Source organism: Stigmatopora argus, chromosome 1 (genome assembly GCF_051989625.1).
Source record: "Stigmatopora argus isolate UIUO_Sarg chromosome 1, RoL_Sarg_1.0, whole genome shotgun sequence".
Lineage (NCBI taxonomy): Eukaryota > Metazoa > Chordata > Actinopteri > Syngnathiformes > Syngnathidae > Stigmatopora > Stigmatopora argus.
The window spans coordinates 2,436,316-2,463,182 of NC_135387.1; the positions used below are offsets into that span (position 1 = coordinate 2,436,316).

The 26,867-nt window shown below is 42.1% G+C and overlaps 1 protein-coding gene across 6 annotated transcripts in view; it reads right to left on the reverse strand.

Moving 5' to 3' along the window:
• frmd4bb (FERM domain containing 4Bb) overlaps positions 1-26,867 on the reverse strand; it is an 80,655-nt gene that overhangs the window by 37,954 nt on the left and 15,834 nt on the right. For 5 of the 6 annotated variants that reach the window (XR_013299913.1, XR_013299921.1, XM_077597727.1 and 2 more), the window contains exons 3-11: positions 15,537-15,631; positions 15,356-15,448; positions 14,018-14,102; positions 13,419-13,475; positions 13,306-13,328; positions 4,336-4,419; positions 4,179-4,244; positions 2,048-2,105; positions 1,887-1,973 (exon numbers count right to left, since the gene is read on the reverse strand). Coding sequence is in view for 4 of the 6 variants with exons in the window: in XM_077597727.1 (XP_077453853.1) it covers positions 1,887-1,973; positions 2,048-2,105; positions 4,179-4,244; positions 4,336-4,419; positions 13,306-13,328; positions 13,419-13,475; positions 14,018-14,102; positions 15,356-15,448; positions 15,537-15,631 (648 nt within the window). In the remaining 2 variants the exon portion in view is untranslated. The remainder of the gene's footprint in view (positions 1-1,886; positions 1,974-2,047; positions 2,106-4,178; positions 4,245-4,335; positions 4,420-13,305; positions 13,329-13,418; positions 13,476-14,017; positions 14,103-15,355; positions 15,449-15,536; positions 15,632-26,867) is intronic. The other variant, XM_077597803.1, reaches the window with a different exon arrangement.

Consider the following 26,867-nt stretch of genomic DNA (forward strand, 5'->3'; position numbering starts at 1 on the left):
CCTGGGCAGACTCGTTTCCCTGGTGCAACTTTTTTTTTTAAATGTACAACCCTATATTATCCTATAAACTTGCCAATGCTATTTGGAGAGGACTAGCTTTTGTAAAAGAAGGTAGATTGTCGCCATCTGGCGGACAAAGACAGATTCTATGTCTCCCATTTTACATAACAGCTCCGGAGGGGACTTTTTCATCGGCAGAGGACAATGTTTCAGTGGGATTCGTGTATAATGCTTGCTTTGCTTCAGTTTTTTGGTACAAAATTTTGCACGTTATACTCGGATAAATATTTAATAAGGGAAGGACATATTAATGAACATATTCCTATTCATGTTAATGAACATATATATGTAAACATGTAAGATTGTAGCCGAGGGCTAATTTCCATCTTTGACAACACTAGATGTCCCATCTAATTTGGAGCAGTGATCATTTAGGTGACTGCCAGTCTACCCAGTCAAAATGGATTGGCAGCCTATGAATTAAAACGGTAGCACTAAAGGTCATCAGAGTGGGATGTAACACAATTCAGGTATTTAGAAGGGGCAAGAGTGCCACGTTGTACAATCATAGGCTTCACTAATACCAGGCTCAGAAACCAGCTGCTTAATGACACTGGACAGATTTCAAGTCATAAATGAATAAACTTTGTCTATTCAAACAGCTAATGGGAGCCAAACCTCAAGGGAGACAGCATGGAAATATGACACTAAATGTTTGTATAAGTATACGCTAAGAACTGCATTAAAAGTACCATATCGAAAGAGTTAAAAGAATCCAAAGTCGACGTCTTACCGCTACAAATTGTCTTTGGCGTCAACTCCTATTGGTCGTTATGAAATCCTTTCAGTTTTTTACTGCCAAGACAAACTATGTCTGTGTCATGTCAGGTCCTACCTTGCCTCCTCAGATATTCTCATTCATGTTAACACCCAAAGCAGTCACCACTTTGCCTCTGGATATCAGCAGCGGCCTCCCCTGCAACTCCCCGTCAAACAGACAGAAGACACTTGCACAAAACAACCTCTCAGAGTAAAACTGCACCATTGCAGTTATGTCACTACAGTGTATTCTCTTCATGTGATGCCCTTTAAATATTGTTGTTTTCACTTTTAATTATCCTTTGTGTATGTGTCACTCTTATGTAGTGCAGCATTTCTCTTTCACTTGGCACAAAGATGTCGTACTCATGGATTGTAGGCCAAGTCATTTGTATTCAAAGTATTTAATTATATACATTCCTTAGACCTCTGATAATAGAAATATCATGTTCAACTATTTCAATGCCACTGACAATGACAGATGTCCAATTATGTGTCTCTTTTCATTCTTGCATGCATTGCATGCATTTGAACTGGAAGTTCTGGCAGTAAATGAACATTCATTAATACCCTTTCATCTGATTGGACATCTAGCGCTATCAATGCCAGCCAATAAGTTAAACACACACACGCGCACGCACGCACACACACACACACACACACACACACGGACCCAAAGATGCAGGAAGTTGACGAGATAGGAGTGGTGGTGCACAAAACTAAAGGCTTTAATAAGAACTAATAGAAAAAGCCATACAAACAAAGGACTTGGTGAAAATCAATAAAGAAACAAACCTAACCGGGATTGCACATACGCACACTGACAGGGAGACGACATCACCAAACGTAAGCAATAATCCAACAACCAGACATACCAGGACGCAACGTATAAATAGACACACAAGGGATAATTACGAATCAAGCACACATGGTCACATAAGGAAGGAGAGCCCAGAGGGACACACATCACCCAGACAGCATACACAAGGAAACGCGCACATACACACCTCCACCAAAATCCCAACAAAATGTGACACAAGTGATTTTAAGTGTCGGCTGATATATACCTTTCTAGGTTTCAACTTATCTTGTAAGTCATACTGGCCAATGCCTTTATAGCTGATCCCTAGCCACCATGGAATCCCTTGTTTATCCTTTTAGGAGAAAAAAAATGAGCATCTGTTCAGTTACCAAACTAAGGTCATTCACTCCTATACTAAAAGCCTACCTTCACTTCATAATAGTGTACACCATATGTGGTTAAGGATTCCACAAGCGTCAGATACCTACGATGAAAGGTGTTATTAAAACTTGCTTGCTTTAAAAGATCAACAAGAATTTTAGCACTTTAATCTGATGAGTTTAAGAGACATATAAAAGTGTTAACTAAAGATGTATTAGAGAAAAGTATTTTGAAATGGAGTTAAATGTAGTTAAACTTCATTTAAAAAAATATGACAATTTTTAATCATTGAGATCTTTGTGTTGTGAAATTGATAAAATGTAGTAAAAAATTGACTTTGGCAACGATAGACATCAAATTCATTTAATTTTGGAATCTAGGAAATGGGAACAGTGAATGATCATGTTTCAGTGCCAGTGCCGATGCTAGTTGTCCAATCCGTTTTGACATTTTTCTGTCAATGGCAGCCAATGTGTTAACATATGATACTATAACTTATTGATGAGCTTTTTGAAAATAGCATTTTATTGTTGTCCGTATGTTATACAGTAATACCTTGAGATACGAGCTTAATGCATTCCAGGACCAAGCTCGTATCTCAATTTACTTGTATCTGAAATCAATTTTCCACATAAAAAATAACTAAATACAAATTCTTCCGTTCCCACCCTCTGAAAAAACACCAAAACACAAATAAATTTCATCACCTACTTACAAAGTAAAAAAATACCTAACTAGTGGTTATGATCTTCAATACTAAAATGCGACATTATTCAGTACAGACAGACGGTAGTGGCTTACCGGGGATGAGAGAGGCGGACGGCAACGCGCTCGTAATATAACAAACTTTAAATTTAACTTATAAATCAACTTAGATTACAATACCAATACTACATTTAAAAATAAGTTTCAATCTTATGTTTCACAAATTGTAAACCTTTTTGTGCGATAACGGTGGCAAAGGTGTTAATGTATTCCACCACGGCTTTCAAGTCGGAACTTTCTGCTTGTCGATGCCTCAGAACCGAGTGTATCCTAGTTCTCCCGCAAACTGTTTATCTTTTATTCATATTAAAAGAAGGCTCTCCATCTCGTTATGAATGCCAGTGCGCAGCTCGGAAATGATGGTTAGTCCTTTGGAAGGTTTCATACCCTTAATAGCATCCTTCTGCTTGAGGGTGGGTCATATTGTTGAGGTACTACTCTCGTATTGGCGAGCCAGCTCTGTCACGCGTACACCACTCTCATGTTTTTCTATTATTTCGTGCTTAATATCCATTGTCATCATATGCTTTTCTGTTCTCATAAGCAGCCTCTCGCATACTCGACCACCCGGATGACCGCATTGGGAACCATCTCGTATGCTCGTATCTCAAGGCAAAAATGTGCTTGGAATTTTCAGCGTATCTCAAATTTCTAGTGTGCTGGGACACTCGTAGGTCAAGGTATTACTGTATGTCAAATGTGTTACAAAGACAAACATGCACTAAGGGGAAAATAGCACCGTGGAAGTCACATTATTTTCAGAACGTGACATTATCTTGCTTTCTTCGGTATGGATGAAAAGTCCTCCTCTTATAATGGATTTTTTTTACTTTTGACAAGTTTTCACTCAATCTGTGTCAATTACGTTACCACAACAAATTCCTTACCACTAAATGTTCAAATGAGAAGGCAATTAAGCCTCTCCATATTGCACATAATGTACTTTCATAGTGTGAATTACATGGCAATTGATGGCTGGGAATTTTTTTTTGTTGTCAAATGCATTACTGACAAATGTGTTACTGTCAAATGTTATGTTAAATCTGTTTAGTACGAATGATATCTAAATGATTTTTCAAGCAAAATATTAACAGGAAGTGACACAGAATTTTCCCAACAACAACAACAGCAAATGATTAAAAAATTCCTAAAAAATTAACAGAAAGTGACATGAGTGCTAAAGTGGGATTTGAATTTTCTGAAGGCAAAATAGTACAATTTTGTATAAAGGCTTCTGTGTGATTCACTGGGTTGCACCTATTGATTAATTTCTACCAAATAATAGGAAAAGGGATTTCAGGAAGACAAAATGAAAAGAAGGCTTTCGCCAATGACGTGAAACCTTTGCAGGACAAATTATCGTCTGAAGTGTTTCAACAAGTCATTTTTTTATTTTAGCTTCAACACTTACTGAACAATGGCCTGTCCTCTGGAGATTCCTCTGAGCTGTTTATAATAGTCAATAACCCGATCTTCACTGTATTAGCATAAAGAAAGTGAAAGTTTATTAATTTTTAAATCCAATTAAGTAGGTGCTGCTTGGAATCCAGATTGGCTAGGAAGCATACCAGTAGGCCAGCGATGGATGCTCCTTGAGGACTTTAGTAGGAAGAGTAGGAAGTTTCTTTAAGTCAGCTCGAGTGGCATCATCACTATGGAACAAATAGTGGGAGATTAATAAATTTACAAACGAAGTTGTAGCATTTTCCTTGAAATATTAATAATCTAATTTTGAATGAAATAATCCATCATGCTTTTGATTTGTTTTGCATACAGTTCTTTACCTGCACTAATAGAAACAGTTTTTTTTTTGGTTGTAATTATTTTTAATACATTAATAATCATTTCATAATAATTTTCTCTATTGCGTGTTTCTCACATCTTTCATACAGAATTGGGAGACTGATGATTTTTTAAGGGTTTAGTTGGTAGGTTTTTTTGAGGACCTTTGAATGAATTAGAGAATTTACATACTATAAAGTACTTCTCTACTTGTGAAAAATCCAAGTTACGAAACAAGTTCTGGAACCAAACAACAATACATTGTCATGGTTGTCAGCGGTGTCTGGTTGGTATCTGTTATTATTTTGTATGTTTACAGTCCCGTGAAATAGTATTTACCCCCTTTCATGATTTCTGTGTTTTTTGCATATTTATCACACACAAAGGATTGAGATCGTCAAACCAATTCTAGTATGACACAGAGACAACCCAAGGAAATAGAAAATGCACTTTCTTGATGATGATTTTATTTACCAAGGCAGAAAAAAATTATAAACTTGTCTGGCCCTCTGTGAAAACTTTATTGCCCCCTGAACCTAAGAATGGGTTGTGCCACCTTTGGCAGCAATAACTGAAAACAAACATTTACAATAATTTGTGATTAGTCTTAAAATGGTTTGGAGGAATTTTGGCCCACTCTTCTGTGCAGAATGTTTGCAATTCTGCAATATTACAGGGTTTTCTAGCATGAACAGCCCATTTCGGATAACACCGCAGCATTTCAATAGGATTTAAATCCGGACTTGGACAAGGCCACTCCAAAATCTTAACTTTTTTTTTTTTGCCATTCAGAGGTGGACCTGGTGGTGTGTTTTGGATTGTTGTCATGCTGCATGCTCTAAGAGCGCCCGAGTTTGACCGCACAAACTGAGGACGGGACTTTCTCCTTCAAAATTTGCTGGTAGACAGCAGAATTGATTCATCCATCAACGACAGCACGTCGTCCTGGTCCTGAGGCAGCAAAGCAACCCCAGACCATCACACTGCTACCACCATGCTTCACTGTTGGTATAGTGTTCTTTTGATGGAATGCTGTGCCATTTTTCGCCAAATGTAACGGGCCACACACCTTCAACTTAGTTCAACTTTTGACTCATCAGCCCACAGAATGTTCTTCCAAAAGTGTAGGGGATCATCAAGATGTTTTTTGGCAAACGTAAGACGAGCCTTTATATTCTTTTTGGACAGCAATGGTTTTCGCCTTAGAACTCTGTCATGGATGCCAACCCATTTTTGCCCTCAAGTTTGCTTCAGCACCCCCAAGGCCAATTATTGTAATGTCTTCACGGAAGGGGTCCAAAAAATTTAGTCGCTTGTGCGGTCCGCACGCATACTGAATGCCTAACACCGTCAAATCCACTGCCCCATGTTTCTTCACGTTCAAATCAGCAGCAAAGACAGCCGCGCTCCCCCGCAGCCGACGCATTATTTGACCAGTTTAGAGTATGACAAAAACGCAGGTTTGGCAACCCCGCTAAACATTTAATTGGCCGTTTTGTATTTCTTTTCGACTGTTAACCAAAATATTCCCGCTAGAGGACGGGATCAAAACCAGGATAAGCCGCAATAAGCCATTTCATTCCATTAAATTGACAGTACATTTAGGTACTATTAACAAAGTACGTCTAGCAGTTGGAAATAACCAGTTTAATTGCCGTTTTACAAGTTTCAGCATCACACAAAAATTCCAATTGAATTCCATTAACATCCTCATGTTCAAAATCCTCATTCAAATCATTTTGAGCAGGCATGTCTTGTTTTTAGAACAAAACAGCCCATCGCCTCGCTCCTATCAACCAGCCGAGACCGCTATTTTTTACAAAACAGCACGTTTTGCCTTTCCCCGCCTCGTCATCAAAAACAATAATTAGTATCTGTGGAACAAGTCGTGTCGCTTCTATCGCCATTCATATATTATACATATATATTACTTCTATGCATTAGTACGTACATTGTCCCGTAGTATCAATATCTTATGCATATTAAGCTAGCAAAACCATATTTATTTTATCTATAAGTTTAGATGTCTAATTCTAAAAGCGCTCTGATTTTCAACAAATTTCCAATCTTTACACGGCAGACGCATCTTTGGATCGTCGTCAATAGCCGCGTTATTGTTTGAGCCACCCATTTTGGAGTGGATTCGTGTGCAACCTCGTAGTAACTTTTTTCTCTCCTCCTGTTTCTCCTTAGGCTTTAACAACTACGCACACAACCAAAACAATGTCGACCGCCACGTTTTATAGACCACACCCGTGTCTACCTGCTAGTGACTAGTATTTGCAGGGTTTTAAAATTCGCTAATCCCCAGGACGCAGGCCTTATTTCTCAAAAAAAGGCCATCGCGTGAGATGCCCTTCGCGCATTTGGAACCCGTCAACAATATGCAGACATTTCACGTGGACTCACCAGAGATGCGGTCAGATGTCTCCCCAGATTAGTCGTCAACCGTCGAGAATCCAGGGCGCTCCTTCGAGTAATCCAGCCCGTAAAGGGTTTTTAGACACGCCGTGGCCACGGTCTTTTTCCCAGATATCGAACGGAAGCGTCCCGGATTCAGCTTCGGTATCTTGACCACAGGCTCGAAGGACCAAATGTTGGAATAATGATTAATACCAGTAAATCATTATTAGTAATATTTAATTAAAATTGGAAGACATCTTTCATCATAACTGATTACAACTTGCAAGGAGGATACTCATAACGCGCCTTCGTTCCTGAGCATTCTGACGTGCAGTCTCCTCTTCTCTGTATTTAGTCGCACATAACTGAAAACATTTAATGTAATCTGATTCAAAACAATTGCATAAGGTAACCGAATAGCACCCTTTAGGCCGGCGTCCCAGTCAAAACAATTTATGAGTTTCTTCGTAGATCTTCATTGCGAACTTGCATCTGGGTGTCTGGGTTGCGAGGTCTATCTCCCAGTAAACAGTCCTTGGAGGGTGAGGTGTTATGTCAACAAGCTGGAGCCAGCAGGGTCACCTCGAGTTTGCCCCAGTCTCAAATTAAAGACACTCTTATACAAAAGTAATTAAAATGCATACATAATTATTAGTAATATTATCCAGAATAACCCCAACACGTAAGACGAGCCTTTACATTCTTTTTGGACAGCAATGGTTTTCGCCTTAGAACTCTGTCAGGGATGCCAGCTTTGGCCACTGGTCTGATCTTGTAGCCTACTTCACTTTGTCTGACACATTCTATTTAAGTGTTTTCTTAATTCAACAGATGTGGTGGTAATCAGGTGTGAATGTCATCATTTACAAACTGCATTTTCTCTTTCCTTGGGTTGTCTCTGTGTCATACGAAAATTTATTTGATGGTCTGAAACCTATTTGTGTGATAAATATGAAAAAAAAACACAGAAATCAGGAAGGGGGCAAATACTTTTTCACGGCACTGTATTTCTTCAGCTTTATATAGACGTCTAATTTCAAATCACATATTAACACCTTAGACGGATGGCGCAGATTCATACAGGACTATTGTTACCTCAATGACTGCTATAGACAAAGTGAGGAACCAGATGAATCTTTTTACATTGACATACAGTAACTTTTGCACATTACCTTGTAAAACATTGAAACTAAAGAGACAGGGAAATATTTACACTGGTCTACTAGCAAAATGTTTACTATAGAAAAAAGTAAGGCTTTATGAAATGTGGATCCCTAAAAAACACATTGTTTTTTGAGATATCTGAGGTATCTGTATAAAATTTTAAAGCAACACTTGGTAATTTTCAGTTTTTGGTGACGCAGGTGGACAAATGCTGTAGTGTTTTGCATAGCAGACGATCTGATTTCCCAATCGGTTGTGTGCAGGTATGTGCCCTCTACACGATGTATAATGTACGCGATCCGGAACGCAACCCGCTGGAAACAAGAAAAGGTTTGGCGGCGTGTTTCACAGCTATTTATAGTTTTCGCCGCGCCCATTCTTCCTCTGTGATGTTCGCTTCTTCTTCGGCGCTTAGAGCCAACAATTTCAGAAACTGAGCCCTGACTGGCATTTTGTCATCTGTCTGCCGGTTGCGAGTTTCAGTACAGATTTACACCTTTTTATTAACTTTTTTCATACATACTTCAGAAAAAAATCTGCGATGTAGTGAAGGTTGAAGCCGCAAAGTGAAGAAGGATTACAGTACACGAGAGGACTTGATCAATGAACTGAGAAGAGCTGGGACCACTGTTTCCAAGATGACTGTTGGTTATACAGTGGTACCTCGACATACAGTGCCCCGACATACGAGCAATTTGAGATACACATTTTAGTACTATTAAACCACCAGTTATTTGTTACTTTGTGAATAGATGGCGAATTAGAACAAATACAAATGTTTTTTCCAATCCAATGTCCTGTTTTTGGTGTTTTTTTCAGAGGGTTGGAACAAATTAATTTGTTTTTAGTTCATTTCTATGGGAAACGTTCGTTTGAATTACGAGAAAATTGACATACGAGCTCAGTCCCGGAACGCATTAAGCTCGTATCTCGAGGTACCACTGTACACTAAGACATTATAGTTTGAAATCATGCATGGTACGAAGGGTTATCCTGCTTAAACCAGCACATGTCAAGGTCGGTCATAAGTTTGCTAATGGCCATTTGGATGAGACAGAGGAGTCATGGGTGAAGGTTTGGTGGTCAGATGAGATCAAAATTTTGTCTGGGTGCCCCAATGCAGTGCGGCTCGATTTCCATGTTCCTCCGCATAGCCGATAGATTCCAGTTTGAACTGTGCCTCGTAAGCGTATCTCTTTTCGGGGTCAAACTGCATGTGTTGCAAAATGCATACCTAAATATGTTCCTACTGGTATGTGCTCTCTTTTTAAACCCTTTTTACGAGCCTTTTCCCCTATATACATACAAGAAATGCACTCAGACAGTCAACATCATAGGCGCCGTTCAAAGCGGCTGCTAGTTGCAGTGGCTCCCTAAACCCTCACTCGTATTCTGTGTTTTTAGGGCTTTTTTAGAGCTTTTTTATCCTTTATTTTTACATTTTATTGTCTCTTAAGATTTTACTTGTTACTTTGCTTTATATATTATATTCCAAACTTTAATGTTTTAAAACTTTACTTTCAAGACTCTACTCCGAGACTCAAGTTGTGCGAGAGGCAGTCTTTGAGCTATTAGTTTAGTTTATCTTTTGGGAATTCTGGACATTATATTTTGACCCACTCAGCCATGCCTCCGCTGTCTTACACAAAGGATCAGCTGTTAGCGCTACGCAACACCTGGATTCCCCTGGACCTGGACCTGGACCTCCCCGCGGAGTTAAAGAGGAAGAAAAGAGGATGCAGAGCTGGACGAAAATGTCAGGAGAGAAAGCGACGCTTCAGACCCAGCATTCCATCTATTATTATGGGGAACGTAAGATCTCTCCCCAATAAGATGGAAGAGCTAACGTCGCTGACCAAACAACAACGACAATATCGGAATATCTGCATTATGTGCTTCACGGAGACCTGGCTGAATGAACTAATTCCGGACTCTCTCGTCTCCTTGGACGGTTTTCAGCTGGTGAGGGCGGACAGAGATGCTGAGGAGAGCGGTAGGAAGAAAGGGGGGGGACTGGCTGTTTTTATTAATAGTAGATGGTGCAGCCCCGGGCACATTACTGTGAAGGAGCGACTCTGCACTCGAGATATCGAGCTAGTAGCTGTTAGCATCAGGCCGTTTTACATCCCCCGGGAGTTCTCGCACGTTATCATAATAACTGCGTATATACGTCCCTCGGCCGATGCGACAGTCGCCCGCGAGCTGCTTCACGCCACTGTGTCCCGGCTGCAAACGTCACACCCCCAGTCTCTCCTTCTTATCTCTGGTGATTTTAACCATGCTCCCTTGGCTTCTACTCTCCCCACCTTCACTCAGTTTGTGAAGTGCCACACCAGGGAACAAAAAACTCTGGACCTGCTGTATGCCAACACAAAGGAGGCATACAGCTCAGTCCCCCTCCCCCCACTGGGCCGCTCAGACCACAACCTGGTCCATCTGATCCCCACCTACATCCCTATGGTGAGGAAAATAAAACCTACCACGAGGATCATACAAAGATGGACCGAGGAGACCAGGATGGTACTGAGGGACTGTTTTGAGACCACTGACTGGGAGGTGCTGTGCAATTCACATGGTAATGACATTGACAGCTTGACCCACTGCATCACAGATTATATTAACTTCTGTGTTGAGAACATTGTACCCTCCAAGAAGGTCCGTTGTTTCTCCAACAATAAGCCGTGGGTCACCAGGGATCTAAGGGCCCTCCTGAACAAGAAGAAGAGGGCTTTTAGGTCTGGGGAGAAAGAGAGCCTGAAAATGGTCCAGAAGGAGCTGAAGAGAGAGATAAGGAAGGGTAAGACCATCTACAGGAGGAAGCTGGAGAACCAACTCCAGAGAGGCAACACCAAAGAGGTCTGGAGGAGCTTGAGGACTATTTCGGGCCATGGAGGCAACAGCGAGAGAGACCCGGAGTCTGGCGGCAGGGAGTGGGCCAATGAACTGAATCAGTTCTTTAACAGATTCAGTCCTGCCCCCACTCCCCTGACCCCCCAGACCAGAAGCAACGCTCCCCCCTCGTTCTCCTCCTCCTCCTCTTCCTCCCCCTCTTCCACCGGCCTCTGCATTACTGTCGATCAGGTGATAAAACAGCTCAAGAAGATCGAGGCAAGGAAGGCTACCGGTCCAGACGGCCTCAGCTCCAGACTACTGAGAGAGTGTGCGGATCAGCTTGGTATAGTGATTCTGCATATTTTCAACCTCAGCCTCAGTCTGCAGAAGGTCCCCACCTTGTGGAAAACTTCCTGCGTGGTCCCAGTTCCTAAGACTGCGTACCCCAGGGAGCCAAACCACTTCAGGCCGGTAGCATTAACCTCTCACCTGATCAAGACATTGGAGAGAATCATCCTCAATCACCTCAGCCCCCTGATGAATGCAGAGCTGGACCCTCTGCAGTTCGCCTATCGTCCAGGCATTGGTGTGGAAGATGCTACCACCTACCTGATGCACAGGTCTCTTTCACACCTGGAGAACGCGGGAAGCACGCTGAGAATGATGTTTTTTGACCTCTCCAGTGCGTTCAACACCATTCAGCCGGTTCTACTGAGAGGGAAACTGGAAGAGGCTGGAGTAAGGAACCACCTAGCCGCATGGATCATCGACTTCCTCACTGACAGACCACAATATGTGAGACTCCAGGACTGTACGTCTGATGTGGTAGCTTGCAGCACGGGGGCCCCACAAGGCACAGTGCTCTCTCCACTCCTCTTCTCCCTCTACACATCGGACTTTAAACATAATACAGACACCTGCCACCTCCAGAAGTTCTCTGACGACACCGCTATTGTTGGACGAGTGACGGACGGGAACGACCTGGAGTACAGGGGAGTCATCACAGCCTTTGTTGACTGGTGTAGGCAAAACCACCTCTACATCAACACCAGTAAGACAAAGGAAATGGTCATCGATTTTCGGAGGAATCCTCAACAGACCACTCAGGTGAACATCCAGGGTACAGACATTGAAATCGTGGAACATTTTAAGTACCTGGGTGTTCACCTCAACAACAAACTAGACTGGTCCACAAACACAGATGCCCTGTACAAAAGGGGCCATAGCCGCCTCTACCTACTGAGGAGTCTACGGTCCTTTGGAGTGTGCAGGACACTGCTGAGGACTTTCTACGACACTGTGGTGGCCTCTACAGTGTTTTATGCAGTGCTTTGTTGGGGATGCGGGAGCACGGAGAGGGACAGGAACAGGCTGAATAAGCTGGTCAGGAGGGCCAGCTCTGTTCTGGGCTGTCCTCTGGACTCTGTGGAGGAAGTGGGAGAGCGGAGGATGCTGACCAGGATGATGTCCATCATGGACAGCACCTCCCACCCCCTGCATGAGTCTGTGGAGTCCCTCCGAAGCTCCTTTAGCAATAGACTGCGGCACCCTCATTGCAGGAAGGAGCGCTTCCGCAGATCCTTCCACCCATCAGCTGTCAGGCTCTTTAACAAAAAAATGGCTGTGTGTTAAGACCTACCGTATGCATGCATGTACATTTATGTGTATGTATGTATGTATATATGTGCTAAGCAACACGCTTATTTAATTATATATTTATTCATGTATTTATTTCTTGACCTACTTATTACCTATCTATTTATGTCTAAAATGCCTTTCCTATTCCTGCATCCTCACCCTCTTGCCACTGGAACAACGAAATTTCCCGAATACGGGATGAATAAAGTTATCCAATCCAATCCAATCCAATCCAATACTGCGAAATCTATAGAATTTTGAATTTAGTGCATACACAAGGCACACCGAATCATTGGGCGTTCAATCCAGTGTAGAGAAAATGTTAGACTTTTAAGTGCAACCTATAGGTGTGGGAATACGGTTTTTTTTTTTACAAAGGGAAATATAATAAAAAAATAGAGCACATTGTCCACACCTAATCAGAATTTTACCTGCCTACTGACTCCTGATTGGCTGAGAATATAAGTAAACACAAACAACAAACGTGTGAATACAAACATTTCACTAGTCTTTAAGCTGCTGACTCCTTGTTTCCCTTTGCATCTCTCAGCACCCTGAGATTCATTGGTAGACTGGTGGGAGTTTCTAAGTGCACTATAGTAGTAAGCCACGCATTATTGTTGACCTCACTCTTAAGAAATAAGCGACCTATTGAATGTTTTTTGCTGAAAGATCACATGTCTTGGTGCCAGTAAATAGTGATAATAACAAGCTTTTACCTTGTGTAGTCTCCTTTAGACTCCTAGTTGGTTAAAAACAGATTAATTTAGTTAGTCTTTCAATTTGCACCAAATCATTTATAATTGTTCCAGAAAATAATGAAGTAACGAACCTGCAAAGCAATTGCTGCCAACTTGAAAACATTCTCACTTTCAACTTCTATAATCTCCTGAGAGAGAGAGAGAGAGATAGAGGGACAGAGGGAAGGAGAGAGGGAGGGAGGGGGGGGGGGGGGGGGGGAGTGTGAGGGGGGAGTGTGTCGAGGGGAGAGGGAGAGACAGAGAGGGAGAGAGAGGGGGGAGTATGTCGAGGGGAGAGGGAGAGGAAGACGGAGAGAGGGAGAGGGGGGAGTGTGTCGAGGGGAGAGGGAGAGGAAGAGTGAGCGGAAGACGGAGAGAGGGAGAGACAGAGGGAGAGAGAGGGAAAGAGAGAGAGGGAGGATGGGATGTTTGAGAGAGGGAGAGAGGGAGAGAAGGAGAGAGGGAGAGAGAGAGAGGGAGCGAACGAGAGAGCGCGAGAGAGAGTGTGAGAAAACAATTTTAGATGAACAGAACTCAGGCAGTGTCTCATATAGTATCAACTTTAATATGAGCTCACTCTCAAAGCAAATCCGCAGTTTTCTAGTTTGAATGAAAACTGCCTGACTCATTAGTAGGCTTCAGCCAAGTTACATTTGTATTGCATTTCATGGGAAAGAGAAAAAACACTTACGTGATAGACAATGGATTTCGCATTCAGGAAGAATAACTCAACTGTTATCATATCCTTGAGCTGGGTTATGCTTTCTACATAAAATCTATGAAAGGGAAAATCAGTACTCAGTATATTTAATTAATTTGGCGGTGCTAGCAACAACTGTAATTTTCTGGCCATCAGAAAAATCGTATTAATACTGTTTTTGTGCTTTTTTTTATTTTACAAAGAAAAGGACAATGGGTTGTGACTCAGCCAAGCCCAACTTAATGCATTCAAATCAGTTACGAAGCACAAAATAAGGATGCGTATGAATTACGTTTAAAAATGTGGTTCTCATGATTAAAATTCTATAGCTCTCTTGTTGTGATTTTTTTTACCTTTATGCTCTCTTTGTTCTGCAAAGTTTGTTTCACTAGTGCAAATATATATATAAAGTATGTACAGTAATATCTTGACATACAAGTGCCCCGACATACAAGCAAAATTTTGAGCAAATATTTACCTTGAGATACGAGACAAATTTTGATATACGAGCATAGAGCCGGCGCAAGAGGCTGTTTTCCTTCTCCCCGCAACTCCCTCGAGTAAATGTCTCTACGAGCACTGGGTGGAGCATTTTTTCCCCATTAGTCAGTGCAGAATGGTGTACATGTAGCGGAGGTTGCTCGCCAATACGAGAGGAATATACTACGTCCCGTTGGCAAGTGGTCGTGCGTTATCCTATTGTGAGAACATTCGTGTGCATCATTTTCGGAATATTTTGAAGGGAAGACAAAAGCTCCGTTCCTTTTAAAATCTGCAGCTGAAAGTCAGGGTGGAGGCGGGGCAAATAGAGCCAACCCGGGAGAAGAAAGGTATAAAAATTTAAAACAAAATTAGAATTAAGTTTAGTGTAAGGTTAGATTAAACATATTTTTGAGTGTGTCCCTATCGTAATCGAAGTTCATTTAAATTGGTTTATATTATGCGCATTGCCGTGCTCTCTCTCTCTCTCTGTCCCTCTCTCACTCCCCTCCGCGAAATCCGTCTAATTTTAGTACTATTAAACATCATAACCACTAGTTATTTGTTACTGTGTTAATAGATGGTGAATGAGAACAAATAAAATATCTTTCCATTCCAAGATCCTGTTTTTTTGGGTGTGTTTTCAGAGGGTTGGAACGAATTAATTGGTTTTTAGTTCATTTCTATGGGAAACGTTGATTTAAGATACGAGTAAATAGGCATACGAGCTCAGTCCCGGAATGCATTTAGCTCGTAGCTCAAGGTACCATTGTATTCTAATTTCTTTGAATATACAGTGTTGCGGCCTGCTGGAGAGCTTTAGTCCTACAAATAGAGGTGTCATTTTACCTGACCAAGAAGTTAAGGGCAATAGAGCCATGCTTCTTTACAAAGTCATGATCCAGAACTCTGCGGTCCATCTGCAGCCATTTACACTGGCCACTGGAAAAGCAAGGATACAAACTTAACACATCTTCTAAAGATCACCATCAATTCATTTACTAACCGCGTTAGGCCAACAGTTACATACTTGTCACTGAAAAAGGCGAGACCGAAGAATTCTTTCTCTTTCAGGTTGAAATGGGATGAGACCAAGTCAACAAGTTCATAAGATAGCAACTTGGGCTGTGAAAAAAGATTGTTCAAATTCAGTGGCAGCTTGCAAAAAAACATACTGCTTTGTATTTGTCCCATGACCTTTCGAGGTGAAATAAACCCAAAAGCATTGAAAATGACAATAATATCCCTGTTTTTCATTGCTTAATGGTTAACTTTTTAAAATTCAAACCAATATAAAATTAATAGCAACTTTTTTCAACTCTGAGCCTTTAATGCAGTGAACAATACACAGCAGAAAGTGCAACACCTCAATGCCGCTGGAAATCCGGAGCTGGACAAAAGTGCCGGGAGAAGAAGCGACGCTTCAGACCAACCATTCCAACTATTATTATGGGGAAAGTGAGATCCCTCCCCGATAAGATGGAAGAGCTGTCGGCGCTTAGTCGAGGAGTTGTACTCTGCTACTGTTGATTCTTCAGCTCCAGACTACTGAGGGTCTGTGCCGATAAGCTTGGAAGAGTGACTCTGCATATTTTCAACCTCGGTCACAGTCTGCAGAAGTTCCCCATCTTGTGGAAGACTTCCTGTGTGGTTCCAGTTTTATCCAACTCTACAACGTCTTTTCTAGTATCTGTCTCCGTTTTTGCTACTGCAACCAAGATGGCGCCGCTCAAGTGACAGCCGGTAGCAGTAGCTCGGTCCGCTTTTGCTCGTTTTGTGTTTTTGCTACTTTTCTGTCTTTTTTTATTGCATATTGGTATTTAGTTTTTTTACCTAGGTCTACAATGTCTTGTGTGTCTTGTGTCTGTCTTGCTACTGCAACCAAGAAATTTCCCGAATTCGGGATGAAATAAAGTTCTAACCTAACCTAACCTAATGGGCCTTCAAAACCACTACACAATTTCAAATATATAATTTGTAATACATTTTTATCAAGAAAAAAAATCACATTTCTCAAAATTCATGTATCAAATATGATACATTTGGCCATGTAGATAAATGATGGTGACAGTGGTTGATGCCATTTGAACTGGGAGAAATGCCCACCCTACCATTTGAAATGGATTTAACGTCTAGCAGTGATCAACTCTGTTCAATTAAAAGCAGAAAGTTCAATATAGCTTCATTAATAAACGTTTAAGACTGAGAGTTAAAGAAGCAATATGTAAAATTTCACTTATGTTATGTTCATCCAATTGTACGTTTATCCTTAGGTTTTTCCAATTCAGCTTTCAATAAAAAAGGCATCTGTAGTCACATCTCACCATTTAATTCTTGCAAGAAGAGAATACATCCGGACCGCTCGGCCGACCAAGATTATTCTAACGAGTGGCATTATGTCCTGCCCATTTAAGGCCTCAAACCAAAACAATTACAAGGTTATCGACTCGATCCAATTGCGTAAGCAAGAAACAAAACAATTCTATAATCAAGCAAACGCTAGCGTCAAACTAGCGTCACAAATTAAAACAATATGCTTGATAGCCATCCGCTGACCCAACAACAATTTAAGCGTCCTTCACAGATCTTCATTGCGAACTTGCATCTGGGGAAAAGGTTGAGGTGTATCTTCCAGTACTCAGTCCTCGGAGCAAGAACTTAGTGTATTGTTTTATGTCCTTGCGTACTTGTATCTCTCGCTGGTCCCAGCTGTCCTGGAGAGCGACCTTGGCGTAAGCGTTAGCTTCACATATTAATTCAACTCTAACATAAAAGCGATCAACACATATATATATTGTTTAATATAGTTACACATTTAGGATGAGCAAATATATTGATTAATATAGTAAGCATGTATATTATAAGGCTCTATATTCATTGCAAACACATTTATAATAATGATTACCCCAACAACTTATATTATTCATAAAATGCTGCCTGGCAGCATGACAGTTCTGGGGTCGAGGGTTCGATCCCAGGTCGGTCCTAACTCTGTAGAGTTTGCATGTTCTCCTCGGGCTTGCATGGGTTTTCTCTGGGTACTCCAGTTTCCTCCCAAAAACATGCAGAGTAGGATGATTGAACACTCTAAATTTCCCCTAGGTATGAGTGTGAGCGTGAATAGTCTGTCTCCTTGTGCCCCGTGATTGGCTGGCCATCAATTCAGGGTGTCCTCCGCCTGGTGGTTGTAGTTAGCTGGGATAGGCTCCAGCAACCCCTGCGACCCATGTGAGGTGGTTCAGAAAATGAATGTAAAAGGAATAATCATTAAATTGCCATAACATTTCAATATTCAGAGTACCTGATGGCGTAGTGGCTCCCTCGCCTGCCATCGGTGCGGTCAAGAGTGGGATCAATTCCCACTCGGCGGCAGTATGATTCTGGATTTGTCTCTTTGTGTGTCCTATGGTTGACTATAGGTACAGTAATCCCTCGAATATCGCGATTAATGTAGACCAGTTATGCTACGATAAACGAAAATCCGCAAAGTAGGATCACCCCCTTTATAACTACCATAATACATGTTTTTGTGCCTATAGTACAGAAATACAAGTACACAAGTACAATTATCAAAAAGTGTAAATTTATTAAATATTACAGTTATAAGCACGTCAAAAGACTGCAATGTACTAATATCTAAATTTCTCATCTCATTTTCTGAACGGCTTTATCCTGACTAGGGTCGCAGGGGTGCTGGAGCCTATCCCAGCTGACTTTGGGCCAGGGGCGGGGTACACCCTGCATTGACAAATAACCATTCACGCTCACACTCATACGTAGGGGCCATTTAGAGTGTCCAATCAGCCCACCATGCATGTCTTTGGAATGTGGGAGGAAATTGGAGTAACCAGAGGAAACCCACGCAGGCCCGGGGAGAACATGCAAACACCACACAGTTAGACAGACCTGGATTTAAAACCAGGTCCCCGATTGTGAGGCTGACGCGCTAACCACTCAGCCGCCGGCCCGCCCATATGTAAATGTAATGTATATATTTAAAAATATAACTACTTTAAATACTGTACTGACAGTGTAAATAGTTCCTCTCCGCTTGATATAAATTACAAAAAAACAAGTAAATGGGAGTTTTAGTCCAAGTCCTTTGTCTTCTTGTGGCCATTGGTCCATTGTCCGTGATATTCGCGGGATTACTGTACACACCTCAACATGTCAGGTAACACAACGACTTAAAACACCATTGTCTGTTATAAATGAATCTGTCAAAACGTAGGCTTTGTTCTTCTTTTTTAAAACCATGAGGAGGGTTGGACTTGTTGATTAAGGCTGGCTTTTCCACCGTAGCGTCCACCGTAACATCGCCCGGGGCTTGCATTTCTAAAAAAAAAAGGCCAATTGCTAATGCTTTCAATGTCCAATTTGCTGAGCAAGTTTTATTTTCAAATAAGAGCTACGGCGTAAGGTTGCACGGGTCTCGCAAATCCACCCTCACGGCGGCTCCTGGCTATTCAGAAAGCTCTATTTTAATGATGGCCACCGCCCGCTGCCCGCCAATTTTTTTCTTCAGTGCTGAGTCCTCTGTCTGGGATGGTGATTGAATGAATTTAAACACACATTGAAAAAAACACATTTTATTTGTAATAGTGCTAACCAATGTTCCCTCTAATTTTTCGTTGGTCTGAGCAGAAAGTCAACCTCCCTGAGCGCACTGAGTACCAGTGTGAGCGACATCATCGGTACTCGGATGATTCGCCTAAAGACGTTTCGCCGACGGACGTTTGACAGACGGGCAGGTCGCCGAATGGACGTTCCGCCGAACGTTCATTCGGCCGAACGGAGGTTTTGCCGAAACGGGATTCGCGCGCTCGCCTCGCCCCCGGATCGTGTGTGTACAAGTTTTTCAACCTCAGCCCGCGGGCCATATACGGCCCGTTAGGATTTTTAATCCGGCCCGCCGCCGGTGTTGTCCAAATTATAGTAAAAATCAATGTTAGTCTACCATCAATGGCAGCCCGGGAATAAGCACTCTTGGGCGGGCAGATGTAGCAGAACCGAGCCGTAAAATGACAGCAATCGGGTCAAATCCATCCTAAAACAGCATTTAATGATTAAATACAAATACTGGAGCTCTTTGGACATTGGAACCGAGCCCAGGGAAGTGAATTCCTCAGTAAAATGTGATGATATCGCGATGGAGGCAAAAAAACGTCTATATACGTCCATTCGCCAAACGGCTCAAAATGCTCTCAAATTCGGTCAAATCCAGCCGAAAACAGCGTTTATTGATTAAATACAAATACTGGAGCTCTTTGGACATTAGAACCGAGCCCAGGGAAGTGAATTCCTCGGTAAAATGTCGCGATGATGTCGCGATGGAGGCAAAAAAATGTCCATATACGTCCATTCACCAAAGGGCTCAAAATGCTCTCAAATTCGGTCAAATCCAGCTGAAAACAGCATTTAATGATTAAATACAAATACTAGTATTTGTATTTTATCATTAAACGCTGTTTGAACGAACGTTCATTCGGAGACCTGTCCGTCTGTCAAACGTCCGTCGGCGAAACGTCTTAAGGTGAATCATCCGGTCACGACATCATCATTGCTCGCTATGGGCACACCAGTATCACACCTGCCACAAGCAGGTGCATGTCAATGTTCCCTCTAATTTTTCATGTAAAACATGCTGTAAAACACGAAAAACATAAGTGGACAGAGCTACTGCCACTGGCTGCCGCTTAAACGGCGCCATCATGAAGAAAGGGGTAAAAAAAAAAAAAAAAAAAAAAAAAAAAAAAAAAAAAAAAAAAAAATCCGTTTTTTTTTTTTTTTTTTTTACTGCGCGCCATAGGATTGCTGCTGCGCAGAGAAGACGAGAGTAGTGCGCAATTGCGCACGCGCGCAGCTTAGAGGGAACAGTGGTGCTAACACAATTCTCAATAGTTAAACAAACATTTTCCCATTTTAAAAGTCCATTGTTAGCCTGAATAGATACAACATCAGTTCTTTGTTTTTGGTAAAAACCTATCTGGATCGTTAATGTTTTGATCCTGGTTGCCTTTTTAGCCACCAGTCTTACATATTGCTCCTGTAGAAATTCATTTAAACCACATAAATACAAGATATAACATCAGTTCTTTGTTTTCGGTAAAAACTTATCTGGGTCGTTAATGTTTTGATCCTGGTTGCCTTTTTGGTCACCAGTCTTCCATATTGCTCCTTTAGAAATTCATTTAAACCACATAAATCAAACCAATTCCACAGAGGGACAAAGGGCGCAGGATTTAATTACAACAAAACAGCATACAGTTTGAGCAATGAAGTTCCTGCAGAAACAAGCAGCAACTGACTGCAATCAGCTACGGTATTTTCGGAATATAAGTCGCACCAGTCTAGACATGCACAATTAAAGGGAAAAAGTATATAAGTCGTACTGGAGTATAAGGTGCACTTTTGAGGGAATAATATTGTAGTAACAATAAAACAAAATGTATAGCTAGCCTTTTTAAGCAGATATTTTACAGCACAAGCATATACAGTCATAGCTCTACTTATGAATGCCTCTAGGTACGAAAGTTTCAGGTTGCAATTTTTTTTATGTGCAAATTAGTGACTCGAGATACGAAAAAGATCCAAGTTACGAAATCCCCCAAAAAGGAAATGCATTTCCTTAGCCACTATTTTATTTTGAATTCCCCGTATTTAGCAATTAAAAACTGTACAAATGCTATGTGGCACATATTTTACACACACATAGGACACACGTAAAAGTCTAAAATGTACTACAAAGTGGACGCCTTTCGGCCCTGGTAGAATGGGCTCTTGCCTACATCTGGCGGACAAACACGGGTATTACATCTACAATGGGCGTGGAGGGAGATGTTTCAGCGGCGCCTTATTTATTTTAAGACATTAATAAATCATTTCCTTATAATTATCTCTCATTTTTGTGTGTTTCCTCACATCTTTCAAACTAAATTGGGACACTGACTACTTTTAAAGGGTCTAGTTGGTAGTTGTGTGAGGACCGTGGAACAAATGAGAGAATTTACATATAAAGTACACCTCTATTTTAATTTAATTTTTAATTTTACAGTGACTAAAAAAGTCTTGGAACCAATTATAATTTCGTAAGTAGAGGTACGACTGTACGTCTAGAGACATTTTATTCCTTGATCCTCTCCGCACTCAGTTTCATGTATAACGCATATTTTACAGCATCTCTAAACGTGGAGTCAGTGTTTAAAATATTGTAAATCGGTTTCTAATGTTGAAGTTGTGTTTATTTAATGTCCTTGAACTTACCCTAGGAGTGAACTGAGAAAAGACGTACAGAAGAGTTGAACAGAAGATTTTGTTTGTTTGTTTGTTTGTTTTTTGTTTACATCAGCTCGGCAGCCTATAGCTGTGGTGTGTTTTCGAATTTCAAATAAATAATTAAAAACCTGACAACACTGGCGACTCCTTTGTCGATGTTACAAAATATTTTATAGCATGGGTGTTCACCTCAACAACAAACTAGACTGGTCCACAAACATAGATGCCCTGTATAGAAGGGGCCAGAGCCGCCTCTACCTAGTGAGAAGGGCACACTGAGGACTTTGTGGTGGCATCTACAGTGTTTTATGCAGTGCTCTGTTGGGGATGCGGGAGCACGGAGAGGGACAGGAACAGATTGAATAAGCTGGTCAGGAGGGCCAGCTCTGTTCTGGCCTGTCCTTTGGACTCTGTGGAGGAAGTGGGAGAGGGGAGAATGCTGACCAGGATGATATCCATTATGAACAGCACCTCCCACCCCCTGCATGAGTCTGTGGAGTCCCTCCGAAGCTCTTTTAGCAATAGACTGCAGCACCCTCATTGCAGGAAGGAGCGCTTCCGCAGATCTTTCCTTCCATCAGCTGTCAGGCTCTTTAACAAAACAAATGGCTGAGTGTTAAGACCTACCGTATACATGCATGTACATCTACGTGTATGTATAAATGTGCTTATTTATATGTATGTGTATGTACGTATATATGTGCTTATATATGTATGTATATGTGCTTATATATGTATGTGTATGTATGTATATATATATATATATATATACAGTGGTACCTCGTCATACGACCGCTCGTCATACAATATTCTCGTCTTACAACGGAAATTTCGATCGAATAATTCGCCCGTCATGCGATCAAAATTTTGTGATGCGACCAAGCCAAGTGGCCATGGCACTGTCTTTTTTGCATATCTTTCGTGTATAACAATATGTACGAGCACCGAATGACTTATTCAGACCAGGAAACGCACAACGCGCATGCACGGGAAAAAGAGGGCTTTCTGGGTAATGCTCGTGCACACAACGCCGACAGGCAATGGCACTCTTTCTCAGAATAAAACTTTACCCACAATCAATACGTGGGTAAGCTCAGCTGCTGCATTTCCTGTTATTATTATCTAATACGAGGAGTATTATATTACTTCTCGTTCACTGCTCATAAGAACATCAGGGGCACTAGCTTGCAACTCCCTGCAATAGCATCCCCGGTAGCAACTCTATCATAGGCGCCGTTCAAAGCGGCTGCGACCACAGATGCTACAAGCTAAAAGGGAGCCGCTAGCCAGCGCCCCCGATTTTCCCATGAGCAGCGGAGCGATCGCTGATAAAAGACTGCTGCTCATTGGCAAGTGGTCGTGCGTTATCCGATTGTGAGGGCATTTGTGTGCATCATTTTCGGAATATTTTGAAGGGAATAGTACAACAGCAAACAGCCCATCGATAGCGAACGTGAGGGTGGAGTGTTTGTTCCGTTTGCGAGTGCGTTGTCGTGGGGAAAAAAACCGAAGCCCCCCCCCGCCCCTTTTGTGCGTCTCTCTCCCCTCGGCGAAATCCGCCCAATTTTAGTTCGATTAAACACATTGTATTACTATTAAACCACTAGTTATGTGTTACTTTGTTAATAGATGGGGAATTAGAAGAAATAAAGCATTTTTCCAATCCAATATCCTGTTTTTGGTGTTTTTTCAGAGGGTTGGAACGAATTAATTTGTTTTCCATTCATTTCAATGGGAAACGTCCGCTCGAGTTACGAGAACCTCGTCATACGATCTCAGTCTCGGAACGGATTACGATCGTATGTCGAGGTACCACTGTATGTGTATGTAAACGTGTGTATATGTATATATACCGTATTTTCACGCCTATAAGGCGCGCATAAAAGTCAAAAAAATTCTCCAAAATAGACAGGGCGCCTTATAATGCAGAGCGCCGCCAAGCGGCGACGAGCGGGAGCGCTCGCGGGGGCGCCGAGCGGTGCCGAGCGGCTGGCAATAGCACTGGCTACCGGAAGCAGCTTATTTCCGGGTTCCGGTGCGCAGTGACTGCTGGGAAATACAGTTCTTCCTCGCTACACCCACATGCTAAAAACATGTTTTAAAAAGGCAACGGAAGCAAAACTGAGTTCGGTTGTACTTTATTTAGACATTTTACAATTTACTCAAGTCATCACCTTCAAATCCCTCAAACTCCTCATCTTCTGTGTCAGAATTAAACAATTACCCAAACGAGCCTTCCAAATAGCCGCTCCCCCCTCCTCGTTCTCAGTCAGAGTCACCGTCATTTCCATGTGGTTCCTTAGAAATTATGCCGGCTTTGGCAAAAGCTCGAACAACTGTGCAAGCAGACACGTTCGCCCAGGCGGCAACGATCCATTGACAAATCGTAGCGTAAGAAGCCCGGCGCTGCCTGCCACTTTTCGTGAAGCTGTGTTCGCCAGCGATCATCCACTGCTCCCACGGCGCTCGTAACTTTGATTTGAAAGCCCGGTTGATGCCGATCTCCAGCGGCTGTAATTCTTTGGTCAAGCCTCCGGGAATGACGGCAAGCTCTGAGTTCATTTTCATGATCTGGTTTTTAACCGTTGCTGTGAGATGAGCACGCATGGAGTCGCAAATCAAAAGACGTATACTCAGAGCTTGCCGTCATTCCCGGAGGCTTAAGAACTACAACCGTGGGACCCAGCGTTTTGGAAGACTCATTTGGGCAATTGTTTGATTCGGACACAGAAAATGAGGACTTTGATGGATTTGTGGGTGATGATGACGTAAGTTGTAAAATGTCCAAATAAAGCACTGCCGAACTCAGTTTTGCTTCCGTTGCCTTTTTAAAGCGTGTTTTTAGCGTGTGGGTGTAGCGTCCAAGAACTATATTTCCCAGCAGTCACTGCGCACCGGAACCCGGAAATAAGCTGCTTCCGGTAGCCAGGGCTATTGTATTTCGATGTTAATCCATATATAATATATAATATATATGCGTCTAATGAAATGGTGCGTGCTTTGCGTGTCTAAAATACAGAAATAGCACTCGTTACTGACACTGCGGCGTAAAAAACGATGCGCCAAATAGGCGTGAAAATACGATACTTTAAATACTGTACTCCCAGTGAAAATAGTTCCTCTCCACTTGATATAAATCCAAAAAACAGATTAATGGGAGTTTTAGTCCATGAAGAAGAGTCCCTTTCCTTGAGGTACAGCTTCATGTTCGGGATGAAAGTTTGTGAAGGCTTTTGTGATCCAGGCTTTCTGGTTGCTCATCCGGTACACAGGCAAAAAGGCTTTGTTCTTTGTTGTATTAGGTTTATTTTGTCTTCTTGTGGCCATGTCTGGTGGACATTATCCGCGATATTCGAGGGATTACTGTACTCGCGTGCTTAAGCGTGGGATCGAAACAACCTAAAAAAACACCATTGTCTGTTACTGGGATCTTTCTTCACTTCGCAGCTTCACTACATCGCAGATTTTTTTCTGAAATAAAAGTTCTTAGAAATGTAAAAATCCACGCTGAAAGCCACTAGGAAAATGGTGGAAGACAGAAGAAGAAGATCAAAGTCACTCAACTAAGGAAAACAAATGGCGGGCCGTGGGCAGTGGTCACCATTTTTATCTAAAAATGTAGCTTTCTGTGTGGCCGGGAGTCCGTGTGAGGGTGGATTTTTATCATAAATGCGACCCAGGTGCAACCTAACACCGTGGCGCTTATTTGAAAATAAAACTTGCTCAGCGAAATGTGCGGCAGAGCGCACCAGCGAAAGGGGATTTTTTTGGGGGAAAAATACGAGCCCCGGGTGACGTTACACCGTGGCGCTTATTTGAAAATAAAACTTGCTCGGCGAATTGGACGGCAGAGAGCACCAGCTAATAGGGATTTTTGGGACAAATGCAAGCCCCGGGCGACGTTACGACAAATGGAATGGGCCTTGTCCGAAAACAGAGCACTTTGGCCAGCGAGGATTGCGAGACGTCGAGGCAGAGCAAGATGGAAGTTAAGATTCCATTTAAGTCCGGGCAGTGGGCTGACGTCTTCGGCGCTTATTTGAAAATAAAACTTGCTGGGCGAATTCGACAGCAGAGAGCACCAGCGAAGGTTTTTTATTTTTATTTTTTAGAAATGGGAGCCCGGGCGACGTTATCGTGAATGGAATCAGCCTTGTCCGAAAATAGACCACTTTGGCCGGGCAGTGGGGTGACGTCGTTCCACATATCCGAAAATAGAGCTCACTGGACAGCTAAGTGACGTTTGCCTGGCATGCATGAGCGAAGTGGATGTTTAATTTCTTGGCCGGTGGTCCGGTGGTGCATGCCGGCCACGTCAGCCGGCAATCCGGTGGTGCATACAGGCGGGTGGCGAGCAAGGTCTGCCCCACGTCCCGGCCCCAGCCAGAAAAGGCAGCAACAAGTTTTTGGGGAAGCTCTGCAGTTGTTTGGGCGTATCAGCCCACACCCTGTTTCTGTTATCTTCTCTGTGCAGCATCATGTTTTTTACATATAAATAGACGCACAAACTGTTAGTTCGGAGAGAGTCGCGGCGAATTGGCTGTGCGTTCGCAGCCGTTCGAGCTCTCCCCATCCTGTAGTCTGGTAATAAACGTATCTCCTTGAAATTGGTCTCCCTCTTTCTTAACCTGCTCCTGAAGTTGTTTTACAGAAATCCAACAGTTTATATCAATCACTGTGAGTACAGTATTAAAAGTATTTACATTTTTATATATATACATTATATTTTGATATTAATACATTAGTCTTTGTATATGCTTATAGCTGTAATATTTTATGAATATACACTTTTTGATAATTGTACTTGTGCTCTTGTATCTCTGTATAGGCGTAAAAACAATCCTAATCCTACTGCGCAGTTTTTCGTTTATCGTGGCCATGTCTGGTCTATATTAACCGCAATAATCGAGGGATTACTGTATAAACGAATCGGTCAAAACATGTTTTGTTCTTGTTTTTTAAAGGATAAGGACGGTTGAACTTGTTGATTAAGGCTGGCTTTACAATGAAGCCAGCCAGCAGCCTTCCTACACATGGGAAGGCATCCTCTTCCAAAAAACTTGCTCCGGGAGATGAGCATTCTCTT